The sequence below is a fragment of the Oncorhynchus mykiss genome, chromosome 18 (assembly GCF_057628025.1).
Source record: "Oncorhynchus mykiss isolate SJ-2025 chromosome 18, ASM5762802v1, whole genome shotgun sequence".
Lineage (NCBI taxonomy): Eukaryota > Metazoa > Chordata > Actinopteri > Salmoniformes > Salmonidae > Oncorhynchus > Oncorhynchus mykiss.
The window spans coordinates 58960408-58974345 of NC_143039.1; the positions used below are offsets into that span (position 1 = coordinate 58960408).

Below are 13938 nucleotides of genomic sequence, written 5' to 3' on the forward strand. Positions count from 1 at the left end.
AAGAAACAAAGAGATCTTCTGTTGAATCTGACAATTAATATTAATGGTTGTACAGTCGTCTCAAATAAAACTGTGAAGGACCTTGGCGTTACTCTGGACCCTGATCTCTCTTTTGACGAACATATCAAGACTGTTTCAATGACAGCTTTTTTCCATTTACGTAACATTGCAAAAATCAGAAATTTTCTGTCCAAAAATGATGCAGAAAAATTCATCCATGCTTTTGTTACTTCTAGGTTAGACTACTGTAATGCTCTACTTTCCGGCTACCCGGATAAAGCACTAAATAAACTTCAGTTAGTGTTAAATACGGCTGCTAGAATCCTGACTAGAACCAAAAATTGTTATCATATTACTCCAGTGCCTGCCTCCCTACACTGGCTTCCTGCTAAGGCAAGGGTTGATTTCAAGGTTTTACTGCTAACCTACAAAGCATTACATGGGCTTGCTCCTACCTATCTTTCTGATTTGGTCCTGCCGTACATACCTACACATACGCTACGGTCACAAGACGCAGGCCTCCTAATTGTCCATAGAATTTCTGAGGAAACAGCTAGAGGCAAGGCTTTCTCCTATAGAGCTCCATTTTTATGGAATGGTCTGCCTACCCATGTGAGAGACGCAAACTCTGTCTCAACCTTTAAGTCTTCACTGAGGACTCATCTCTTCAGTAGGTCATATTTTTGAGTGTAGTCTGGCCCAGGATTGAGTGTAGTCTGGCCCAGGAGTGTGAAGGTGAACGGAAAGGCTCTAGTGCAACGACCGTCCTTGCTGTCTCTGTCTGGCCGGTTCCCCTCTTTCCACTGGGATTCTCTGCCTCTAACCCTATTACAGGGGCTGAGTCACTGGCTTACTGGTGCTCTTTTATGCCGTCCCTAGGAGGGGTGCGTCACTTTAGTGGGTTGAGTCACTGATGTGATCTTCCTGTCTGGGTTGGCGCCCCCCCTTGGGTTGTGCCGTGGCGGAGATCTTTGTGGGCTACACTCGGCCTTGTCTCAGGATGGTAAGTTGGTGGTTGAAGATATCCCTCTAGTGGTGTGGGGGCTGTGCTTTGGCAAAGTGGGTGGGGTTATATCCTTCCTGTTTGGCCCTTTCCGGAGGTATCATCGGATGGGGCCAGAGTGTCTCCTGACCCCTCCTGTCTTAGCCTCCAGTATTTATGCTGCAGTAGTTTATGTGTCGGGGGGCTAGGGTCAGTTTGTTATATCTGGAGTACTTCTCCTGTCTTATCCGGTGTCCTGTATGAATTTAAGTATGCTCTCTCTAATTCTCTCTTTCTTTCTCTCTCTCGGAGGACTTGAGCCCTAGGACCATGCCTCAGGACTACCTGGCATGATGACTCCTTACTGACCCCAGTCCACCTGGCCGTGCTGCTGCTCCAGTTTCAACTGTTCTGCCTGCGGCTATGGAATCCTGACCTGTTCACCGGACGTGCTTCCTGTCTCAGACCTATTATTTGACCATGCTGGTCATTTATGAACATTTGAACATCTTGGCCATGTTCTGTTATAATCTCCACCCGGCACAGCCAGAAGAGGACTGGCCACCCCTCATATCCTGGTTCCTCTCTAGGTTTCTTCCTAGGTTCTGGCCTTTCTAGGGAGTTTTTCCTAGCCACCATGCTTCTAAATCTGAATTGCTTGCAATTTGGGGTTTTAGGCTGGGTTTCTGTATAGCACTTTGTTACATCGGCTGATATAAATAGGGCTTTATAAATACATTTGATTGATTGACTGTTATGCTAAAACCGGAAAGGGCCTTCCCCAAACTGTAACCACAAAGTTGGAAGCCATTGTATGCTGTCACATTAATATTTTCCTTCACTGGAACTAAGGGGCCTAGACTGAACCATGAAAAACAGCCCCAGACCATTATTCCTGCTCCACCAAACTTTACAGTTGGCACTATGCATTCGGGCAGGTAGCATTCTCCTGGCATCTGCCAAACCCAGATTTGTCCATCAAACTGACAGGAGGTGAAGCGTGATTCATCACTCCAGAGAATGTGTTTCCACTGCTCCAGAGTCCAATGGCGGTGAGCTTCACACCACTCCAGCTGACGCTTGTCATTGTGCATGGTGATCTTAGGCTTCTGTGCGGCTGCTTGGCCATGAAAATTGTGCTGACATTGCTTCCAGAGGCAGTTTGTAACTCGGTAGGGAGTGTTGCAACCGAGGAGAGACAATTGTATGCGTTTCTGCACTCTGCCGATCCGGTTCTGTGAGCTTGTGTGGCCTATGACTTCAAGGCTGAGTCATTGATGCTCTTAGACATTTCCACTTCACAATAACAGCACTTACAGTTGACCGGGGCAGCTCTAGCAGGATAGAAATTTGATGAAATTACTTGTTGGAAATGTGGCATCCTATGGCAGTTCCATGTTGACAGTCACTGAACTCTTCAGTAAGGCCACTCTACTGTTAATGTTTGTCTATGGAGATTGCATGGTTGTGTGCTCAATATTACACTTGTCAGCAACGGGTGTGGCCGAAATAGTCAAATCCCCTAATTTGATGGAGTGTCCACATACTTTTGTATATATAGTATATATACATATACACTACCGTTCAAAGGTTTGGGGTCACTTAGAAATGTCCTTGTTTTTGACAGAAAAGCAAACGTTTTATCCAATAAAATAACATTAAATTGATCAGAAATACAATGGAGACATTGTTAATGTTGTAATTGACTATTGTAGCTGGAAACGGCAGATTTTTAATGGAATATCTACATAGACGTACAGAGGCCCATTATCAGCAACCATCGCTCCTGTGTTCCAATGGCACATTGTATCAGCTAATCCAAGTTTATAATTATAAAAGGCTAATTGATCATTAGAAAACCCTTTGCGATTATGTTAGCACAGCTGAAAACTGTTGTTCTGATTTAGAAGCAATAAAACTATCCTTCTTTAGACTACTTGAGTATCTGGAGCATCTGCATTTGTGGGTTCGATGACATGCTCAAAATGGCCAGAAACAAATAACTTTCTTCTGAAACTCGTCAGTCTATTCTTGTTCTGAAAATTGAAGGCTATTCCACGCAAGAAATTACCAAGAATCTGAAGATCGCATACAGGGCTGTGTATTACTCCCTTCACAGAACAGGGCAAACTGTCTCTAACCAGAATTGAAAGAGGAGTAGGAGGCCCCAGTGCACAACTGAGCAAGAGGACAAGTACATTAAGAGTGTCTAGTTTGAGAAACATACGCCTCACAAGTCCTCAACTGGCAGCTTCATTAAATAAAACCCACAAAACACCAGTCTCAACGTCAACAGTGAAGAGGCGACTCCGGGATGCTGGCCTTCTAGGCAGAGTTGCAAAGAAAGAGCCATATCTCAGACTGGCCAATAAAAATAAAATATTAAGATGGGCAAAAGACCACAAACACTGGACAGAGGAAGATTTTAAAAAAAGTGTTATGGACAGACAAATCTAAGTTTGAGGTGTTCGGATCACAAAGAAGAACATTTGTGAGATGCAGAAAAAATTAAAAGATGCTGGAGGAGTGCTTGACGCCATCTGTCAAGCATGGTGGAGGCAATGTGATGGTTTGGGAGTGCTTTGGTGGTGGTAAAGTGGGAGATTTGTACAGGGTTAAAGGGATCTTGAAGAAGGAAGGCTATCACTCCATTCTGCAATGCCATGCCATACCTTGTGGACGGCGCCTAATTGGAGCCAATTTCCTCCTACAACAGGACAATGAGCCAAAGCACAGCTCCAAACTATTCAAGAACTATTTAGGGAAGCAGCAGTCAGCTGGTATTCTGTCTATAATGGAGTGGCTAGCACAGTCACCGGATCTCAACCCTATTGAGCTGTTGTGGGAGCAGCTTGACCGTATGGTACGTAAGAAGTGCCCATCAAGCCAATCCAATTTGTGGGACGTGCTTCATGAAGCATTGGGTGAAATCTCTTCAGATTACCTCAACAAATTGGCAATGCTGTAATTGCTGCAAATGGAGGATTCTTTGACAAAGGCAAAGTTTGAAGGACACAATTATTATTTGAATTAAAATCATTATTTATAACCTTGTCAGCATCTTGACTATATTTCCTATTCATTTTGCAACTCATTTGCAGTGAGTAGTTATATAATTAAATTGAATCCAGAAATAGAAATGATTGGAGTGGAGGAAAGCAATATGCCTATTTGATATTCCAAATGACCTCCATGGCAACCAAAAACTTGATAGCAATAAATGTTTTCCCAATTATTAAGATCTATAGAACCTTTTGATCCTTATTGAAAGGGCATACCCTTGAAGAGTGCAGAGGATATTGTGCACTGTGTGTCCTTGCTGCATATTGTATGAGGATATTTATGGCGTTAGTGTTTGTGCTTTGTAGGGTTCCGTAAGCTACAGTATAATTATGAGGTTTTGGCACCACCATGTGGCATTGGACATGACTTCTACAGTTCATAAGGTGGAAAAAGACTATACTAGTCTCAACATAGCTTTCACTTATCACCTTCTTTCTGATAAGTAACCATGAATGGTATCCCAGCAGCATACCACCCTGCATCCCACTGCTGGCTTGCTTCTGAAGCTAAGCAGGGTTGGTCCTGGTTGGGAGACCTGGTCTCGATGCTGCTGGAAGTGGTGTTGGAGAGCTAGTAGGAGGAACTCTTTCCTCAGGTCTAAAAAAATATCCCAATACCTCATTCGGAAGTTAGATGGGTGTCCTGACTCTCTGTGGTCACTAAAGATCCCATGGCACTTATTGTAAGAGCAGGGGTGTTAACCCTTGTGTCCTGGCTAAATTCCCAAGCTGTCCCTCATACCATAAGTCACCTAATCATCCCCAGTTTACAATTGTCTCATTCATCTCCTGTAACTATTCCCCAGGTTGTTGGTGTAATTGAGAATGTGTTCTCAGTCAGTTTACCTGATTAAATGAAGAATGGCAGACAAAGATAGGAAGCTATGGATGATTGGAACATGACCAAATATTCCTGTCATATCACACCCGTGAGGTTTAGGAGACCAAATGTGTCTTCATTGGATCAGCATCAAAGTTATTTAAAACCACTAAATTATGAATAGGTGCATTAGCTGTCATAGTAGCAACCTTTTCTCCATTGAGGCAACAGTGCATTTAGGCTGCCATATTTAACTTAGCCAGCTACTGTATCAGAATAGTTTCTTCTCCACTGTGTAGTTGAAAAAAGTAGAAGGGACTTGTTGAGAAAGAGAGAAGACAGGGAGGTGGTGGTGATAGGTGACAGACAGCAGGATTGGAAAAGGTCAATCAGTCAAAAACTTTAATGTGGCAATTCAAGTAACAAACAATTTCGAGGACCATACACCCCCTGCTCCTCATCACCCCTGTCGCTGCTTGTGTCTGGGGTGAGCCTTACAGAACACAAATAGACGACCCCGCCGTACCACAAAGAAGCAATCTTTACAGCGCCGTTTCAGAGCGCTCTTGGTTTTCATCCCTGAAGTGGGCTGGAGGCAGGCCAGGTGCTGACACTGGCCTAGGAGGGAGCCACCATCCTGGGGAGAAGATCGAGGAGAAGAGGCCAGGGGCTGGATGGGTCTACCCGGGGTCAGGAGTACTCTGGCTGGGTAGGATGTAAGGGAGGAGAGGCAGCGGGAGATGGTGGTGGCAGTGCTAGGGTAGATCCGGCTGAGGGTGATCTGGGTTAGATGGCAGGTTAGGGAGCTGACGATGCGGTATAACAGGAGTGGTGCCATGGTGTCACCAACACCTGTCTGGAGAGAGAGAGAACATATATTTTGGTTCACTTGCTTGGAGTTGTTTTCACCCGCTTGGAGTTGTGATACCTCCTTCCCATTCCTCCATTATCACTGAACATGACAGGTGAACGCAATAGATGAAAAGCTATCCAGCCCTTTCAGCTACGAGTGGTGCTGGAGAGGAGGCAAACGTAATGCAGATAAAAATATAATGTGCAGTGTTTATTGCGCTTTACTTATCCTGGAGAATATACATTTTTGTATGCTCTAGCAGCAGATTCCAGCTAGCTTTACAGCGCATGATTCATGCTCGATTCTCAAGGCCAGCCACGATCGTCCTTCCAACTGCCCGATTAGGCAAATGCAAAGTACCATTACTTGATCAGAATAACTTTCTGAATGTAACTGAATATGCACCAACCTTTCATCTACAAGAACGGATTAGATAGGGGAATAAACCCCTGAAATGCACCGTATAATCAAAACAACACTTCCGAAGGACTTCTCTAGCAGAGCTATCGCTTCTTCCTGGCTGTGACGTAAGTGACTTTGAGAACGGTCACACGAACGTTAGCAGTTTCTGTGTTGGTTCTTCACATACTTTCTCGCTTTAATTTCAACAGTAACGCGTTGCTGAATTGATCAACTACCACATCTTTACAATAATCCAATCCTTAATATGATAATGATGTTACTGTTGGTTGCAAACGATTCGTGAATAATATAATGGGATTCCCGGCACTTGGACCAGGCGGACGTATTTGGAGGGCGGAGAATCTCCCTATTCTTTGCAAAGCCTCCTGGGTACAGAGTCCATTGTAAACATGGCGGTCGCGCTGCGTCGGATTCTGTCCTTCAGTAGAAATGCTAAAGTGTTTGTATCACCTTTGAAAACATCGGCGCTTTCTGTACAGCGCTACAGTCTAGAAGTGTCGACCACTGGAGAGCAAGTTACCCACACTGGACAGGTAAGTTAAGGCTCTAACGTTAGGCTTGTGTGTGTTTGCTTCCCCGAAAATATGTCATTTTGCTACTAACTGACGGCACACACTTGCACCGCGACCAAACATTTGGCATAGTGTTAGATGTTGGTGTTATCAATTAGGATTTGCTCCCTTGGTCCGACTTTGAGTTAGCTGCTCACCCACTATAGTAGTGGGGTTTTCACAGTCGGTAGGCATTGCCACTTCGGCCAAGACAAAGCTAGTCAGAGCAAAGGCAGATGACACTTTAGCTAACTAGCTGGATTGTCATTGTACATAGCTACCTGTATGCTATGTTATTGATGGTTGTGATGAAACTAAACTGGGATCATGTAATGTATGTACATGTGATCAGTTATCTCGTATCTACAGTGCCGTTTCAAAGTATTCATACCCCTTGGATTTCTTCACATTTAAATGGGACAAAGTGAGATTAAAATGTTTTATTTTTTTTGTGAACAAGCTACTCAAAATACTGTCATGTCAAAGTGGAAAAAAAAATCGAACAAAATTAATTAATTAATGAAGCAATAAGGCGTGTGGTATATTGGCCATATACCACAACCCCCTGAGGTGCCTTATTGCTATTATAAACTGGTTATCAACGTAATTAGAGCAGTACAAATAATTGTTTTTGTTATACATGTGGTCTGATATAGCACGGCTGTCAACCAATCAGCATTCAGGGCTCGAACCACCCAGTTTATAATACAAATTAGATCACTAAAATATAGTTGTATTCATCCAATTTGCTTAGGCAAGCCTACATTAGTTCAGGAGTACAATGTGGCTTAACAAATCACATAATGGACTCACTGTGTGAATAAAATAATAATAATAATAATAATAATAATAGGGGTTGACATGATTTTTCTCATCTTTTTTCTAACTCTTCCTCTGTCCCCCATACATACATCTGTCAGGTCCCTCAGTCAAGTATTGAATTTCATTCACAGATTAAACTACAAAGACCAGGGAGCTTTTTGAAAGCGTTGTAAAGAAGGGCAGTGATTGGTAGATTCGTAACAATAACAAATCAGACATTAAATATCTATTTAAGCATGGTCAAGTTAATAATTATCCTGTGGATGATGTATTAAACCACCCAGACACATCAAAGATAGTCGTCCTTCTGAACTGAGCTTCAGGACAGGAATGAAACTGCTCAGAGATGTTACCATGAGGCCATTGGTGATTTTAAAACCGCTACAGAGTTCAGTGGCTGTGAAGAAAATTGAGGATGGATCAACAACATTCTAGTGACTCTACAATAATGACTTAAAAGACCAGAGGGAAAAGTAGAATGAAAATATTCCAAAACATTAATCTTGTATGCAACAAGGCAATCAAGTAATGCTGTGACAAAACTGCCAAGGAATACACTTTTATCCTAAATGCAAAGCCTTTATGCTTGACATTGGCAAATATTGGGGTGTTTTTTTAGGATAGAAATACATGGGATGGAGCTAAACACAGGCAAAATCCTAGAGGAAAACCTAGTTCAGTCTGCTTTCAGCAGGACAATAACCTACAACACAAGGCCAAATCTACACTGGAGTTGCTTACCAAGAAGACAGTACATGTTCCTGAGTGGCCAAGTTACAGTTTTGACTTAAATCTGCCTGAAAATCTATGTCAAAGAAATTGTTGTCTAGCCATGATCCCCATGTCTTAACAGAGCGTTCAAGACATTTGAAAAAATTGATGGGCTACTATTGCACAATCTAGGTATGTAAAGCTCTTAGAGACACAGCTGTAATCACTGCCAAATGTGTTTATAACATGTATTGACTCTGGAAGCTGGATACATTTGCAAATACTATATTTTAGTTATATCATTTATATAAATATTTTTAAAATGTTGCCATTTTTCTTCCAATTTGACAGAGTATTTTGTGTATATTGTTGGGGAAAAAATGACAATTAAATCCATTTGAATCCCGCTAACTAATTGTAACACAATAAAATGTGAAGAAATCCAAGGGGTATGAATACTTATGCAAGGCACTGTAGATCATAATCCCTGCTATATCTGGTTGTACTAGCGATGTTCCTAATCAGTGTCTGTCTGGTGTTTCAGGTGTATGATGAAAAGGATCCCAGGCGGGCCAGGTTCGTGGGACGACAGAAAGAGGTAAAACTACATCCAGTCTGGAAGGGCATCACTGGCAACCATGGGACTTCAGTGTAGAATAATCAAATGGTTAAGGGGGCTGTTGATTCATATAACAACCTGTTGAAATACGGCCTAAAGCCGGGCATTGATAGATTTACAATGCGTATCTTGAGCAGTCGACTGAGAGTGAATGTTTACTACAATACAGAGTGGACTACAATGCTGTGTGTTTCCAGGTGAACAAGAACTTTGCCATCAAGCTGGTGGCTGAGGAGCCGGTCAGTGGCGTTGAGGCCAGAGTGGTGTCATGTGACGGGGGTGGAGGAGCACTAGGCCACCCCAAAGTCTATATCAACCTGGTAATAATTTCTTTAGTATACACTAGTTAGTCTACATGACCGTGAAGTGTACTCTGGCTAGTGGTTATACATTTCTCTGAAGAGTACACTAGCTATTCTACATGTCCCCGAGGTGCACACTAGCTAGAGTAGTGTCGTGATGAGGGTGGAGGAGCCCTGGGCCACCCAAGAGTCTACATCAACCTGGTAATGCTCATAAGCTCTGACCACATTACAAGCACAAGAGAGGGCGTAGCGATATTGTTTAAAAAAAAACCCATCTTAAATCGAGTTCACATGACACATGCAAGAACGGCATTGCACCAAGCAAGCCATTGTTTTTCAATGGGGGTGTGCTTTGGAGTCGGTGCCACTTCTGGGTTCAAGTAAATTGAACTTTAACCTCAAGCTGCGCCTGACCTCATGGCACGCTTGGTGGCTTGCGCGAATCAAGTGAATAGGCCTTTACATCAGGTAGAGTTCCTGTTTTTCAGCTTCACGCTACACAGTGAATTGGTCTATTTGATGTGACATCCACTGTGCTAATGTCTGCTGTTTTCTGTCTGTGTTTCTCCAGGATAAAGAAACTAAAGTGGGCACATGTGGCTACTGTGGACTGCAGTTCAAACAGACCCATCATCATTGAGACTTGTTCTCAGTCAATCTTGCTCTGTTTAGTGTTATTCTGGTTAATAAATGATATCTGCTATTCTCCTGTCTCTGTATGAGTTCCTATGAGTGGGGGGGGGGGGGGTATGCATATGGAAGCTTTGACAGTTGGTAAATGCCTAGTCTTAGCACACAGACCCAAATCAAGGTTCCCAGGAGAGACTAGTAAATGTCACAATGGTAATTGCAATGAGTTGTATTTCTGGACCCTGCAGAAAAACATCTGGGATTTTTACACGTTTACAGTTCCCCATCCCACTGCCAGAGGGCAGCATTGGCTGACTTGTCAAAAGTGTTCATGCAATAAATAATTCAGTGAAACAACAAGGTGAAAGACAGACAGGGTGTTGTGGTTACTGTAGAAGCTGTGATGTGGTTAGTTTTGACAAGGGACTAAAGAGTTATTCTATGTGTGTGGCAACAACACAAGGGCTTATTAAAGAGTTATTCTGTGTGTGTGGCAACACCAGGGCTTATTAAAGAGTTATTCTGTGTGTGTGGCAACACCAGGGCTTATTAAAGAGTTATTCTGTGTGTGTGGCAACACAAGGGCTTATTAAAGAGTTATTCTGTGTGTGTGGCAACAACACCAGGGCTTATTAAAGAGTTATTCTGTGTGTGTGGCAACAACACCAGGGCTTATTAAAGAGTTATTCTGTTCAAGTTGCACTTCCAGTGCTGGTATCTTAATTTTTCATTAGACATATCCACCAACGTAGCAAAACAAACTGCAGCTGGACCAGAACATAGCAGCACATATTGCTCTTCATTGTAATCTGAGGGCTAATATTAGTACTATGAATGCCAGTCTCTCTTGGCTGAGTTGAGGAAATACTGACTGCTTGTTTTTCTAATTTGTTGGAATTTCCAAATAGTTTGCGTAGTCAACTTACACACAAACTTACCCCACCAGACATACCACCAGGGGTCTTTTCATAGTCCCCAGGTCCAGAACAAATTCAAGTAACAGTGTTATACAGGACCATGAGTGCATGGAACTCCCATCTTATACACCGCAAGTGAATAGCAAACTTGGTTTCAAAAAACAAACAAAGCAATGCCTCTCCCCCATGTGGCCTACTTGTGTGTCTGTACTGACATGTGTAATTGATAGATACACACTACTTTTAAATATATGTCAATTGTAAAGAATTTTGTCTGTAATGTATTTTTCATTATGTGTCAGACCCCAGGAAGGCGAGCTGTCTCCATTGGCTAATGGGGATCCAAATAAATCAAATGAAAACCATATCAGCACATAATCACTTTTATTCCAGCATTGTTCATACATGCACAACAAGGCATGATACTCGATAGTCACATTGGATGGTGTAAATAAAATCTAAAATATGTTTTAATTTGAGTAAACTATCAATGCGGTTAATTAATCTAAAAAATATTGCAATTGTAAACTTTGAATGCCTAAGCAATAGTTAAAATGGGGGTAGACCCCATATGAAGGCCCTCTTCACAGGGACCAGGGATATCCTTAAAGGACTCCTCCTGCATTCATCCAGCCCTCCACTCCCCCTTACTCCCAGGGGCGGACTGGGGCTAAAATTCAGCCCTGGCAATTCAGCCACAGCAGCCCACATCACTCCTAGACTTATTGTTACAGCCTGAATTCAACATTGATTAAATATAATTGTTCTCTCTCACTCATCTACACAAAATGACAAAGTGAAACCATGTTTTTTGAATTGTTAGCAATTTATTGAAAATACAGAAATATCTAATTTACGTGAGTATGCACAACCCTGAGTCAATACATTTACTCCTGAGGTGCTGACTTGCTGCACCCTCGACAACTACTGTGATTATTATTATTTGACCATGCTGGTCATTTATGAACATTTGAACATCTTGGCCATGTTCTGTTATAATCTCCACCCAGCACAGCCAGAAGAGGACTGGCCACCCCTCATAGCCTGGTTCCTCTCTAGGTTTCTTCCTAGGTTTTGGCCTGTCTAGGGAGTTTTTCCTAGCCACCGTGCTTCTACACCTACATTGCTTGTTGTTTGGGGTTTTAGGCTGGGTTTCTGTACAGCACTTTGAGATATCAGCTGATGTATCTAGGGCTATATATATATAAATATATATATATGCCTGTTCAGGGGCAGAATGACAGATTTGTACCTTGTCAGCTCGGGGATTTGAACTTGCAACCCTCCGGTTGCTAGTCCAACACTCTAACCACTAGGCTACCCCATAATGACAAAGGCAAAAACAGGTTTTAATAAATGTTTGCAAAAACAAAAGTAACTTATTTACATAAGTATTCAGACCCTTTGCTGTGAGATTCGAAATTGAGCTCAGGTGCATCCTGTTTCCATTGATCGTCCTTGAGATGTTTCTACAACTTTAGTCCACCTGTGGTAAATTGCATTAATTGGACATGATTTGGAAAGGCACACACCTGTCAATATAAGGTCCGACAGTTGACAGTGCGTATCAGAGCAAAAACCAATGCACTAGGCTACATATAATTCAATTTCAGAAAACAGAGAGAGACTGCCTGTTCCTTGATGGTTTGGCTGTAGCCAATGGCTACATGAAGGAATCGTCAGTCTCTCTCTCTCCCTCTGTTTCCTTTCATTGAATTCAATATGCAACCTTCTGTGTTTGTCAAAGAACGATGCCGGGACTAGTTTATGTGGATGCGGATTTCCAGCATTGTGCTTCGTTTGACAGTGCCTGTATGCGTATCTTTCTGCCAAGAAGTGACGGGCCTTTCAGCAAATGAAATAAGTGGGAGATAGGCCTTCAGTGCTGTGGCTATGTAGTGTAGTCTTAACACCAGAGTCACTTGTTACTACAGCTCATAAACTCACTTGTTACTACAGCTCATAAACTCACTTGCTGGGCTGAAGTGACTGAGATTCAGAAGTGGATAAATATTGATTAAACAAAATACACAGACAGTTCCCGAATTGACCTTTATTGATATACCTGGTGACTTGTGGTTGGTAAAAAGCACTGAATAAATGTCTAGTAGATGGCTATTGCCTTACCTATGTGTTATAAAAGCCAATCTAATGGCTTGTTAGGCTATAATGCAAGTACCCTAGCGTCTAAATGTTCTCCCGAATCCCCCTTACCTAATTAGCCTACTATTGTAGGTATGAAATATATTTCATACAATTCACAGCCAGAATATTAGTCCTAACTGGCAGTAGTACACTACATGATCTGTGTCAGTGTGCGTGTGTGTCTTTCTCTGTTTTCTTCCTACCTCACTACACCACAGCATCTGATCTGTCATTTCTCACAGACACACCACTCGGACTAGCAGAACCAGAACTTTTAGCAAAATAAGTTGGTTAATTTCACACATTTAGCAGTGTCGGCCTCAAGCCCTTTTTTGGTCTCTAACTTTTTTGGCGTTACCCTACCGTTTAGGGCATCCTAGCCCCGCAAGTGACTTTTCTTATCAGCTGTATGCATACATGTTCTATGTGTTGTCTTAGGAATTCAACATTCTCTGTGTTGGTCTTGCCAACCCCCATTGTCACACCTCTGAGGAGCAAAGGTTACATCCTGTAGATCTGATATATGATTGGAGGTTAACTTTGCAGTAATACTATTGGTCAACACCTCAGGTTTTCAATCCAAACAACTCAGATGCTTATAAAAGGTTAATTTTTCTTTCTCTTGTTTGTTCCTGACCTGCTGTGATGAGATACTCTTTCTTTCTCTTTCCACCCCATGGACTTTTGGGGGCATGGCCTTTCAGGCTATGGTTTCTCTCTCTCTCTCTCTCTCTCTCTCTCTCTCTCTCTCTTTGACCATGCTCTGAAAAATGCCTTGTAACGCTTGTTAATGCCTTGTAACTTAAGATTGAGGCCTTGTATGTGAATCCATTCGTTTTACAATGTAATTAAATACACTTGTATTTAGAATCTTCATTACCTATTAGTGTAACTCAACCATAGTCTCTTGCATATTGCTAATCATCTTTATGGATTCAGATACAATTGTTAATAGGCTAATGGCTTAGTCTTATTAGTAGTTGCATATGAGGTATTTACGATATCACTACATCCGTTTTCTGTTTTGACTGAGTGACTGACAGAGTCAGAGCGAGTCTTACTCGCCTTGATGATCCGCATTTGACTTTGAATGCGAAT

The 13938-nt window shown here is 42.2% G+C and overlaps 2 protein-coding genes across 2 annotated transcripts; one reads left to right on the top strand and one right to left on the bottom strand.

Moving 5' to 3' along the window:
• Nucleotides 1-5252: 5252 nt before the first annotated feature.
• LOC110496463 (large ribosomal subunit protein bL36m) lies at nucleotides 5253-5702 on the bottom strand. Its single transcript, XM_021572390.3, has one exon. It carries the CDS (start codon nucleotides 5700-5702, stop codon nucleotides 5325-5327), a length of 378 nt encoding a protein of 125 aa, XP_021428065.1. The 3' UTR covers nucleotides 5253-5324.
• A 377-nt stretch (nucleotides 5703-6079) lies between these two features.
• On the top strand, nucleotides 6080-9854 carry LOC110496462 (NADH dehydrogenase [ubiquinone] iron-sulfur protein 6, mitochondrial). Its single transcript, XM_021572389.3, has 4 exons — nucleotides 6080-6673; nucleotides 8769-8822; nucleotides 9041-9163; nucleotides 9720-9854. Exons 1-4 carry the CDS (start codon nucleotides 6530-6532, stop codon nucleotides 9786-9788), a joined length of 390 nt encoding a protein of 129 aa, XP_021428064.1. The 5' UTR covers nucleotides 6080-6529; the 3' UTR covers nucleotides 9789-9854.
• Nucleotides 9855-13938: the final 4084 nt, after the last annotated feature.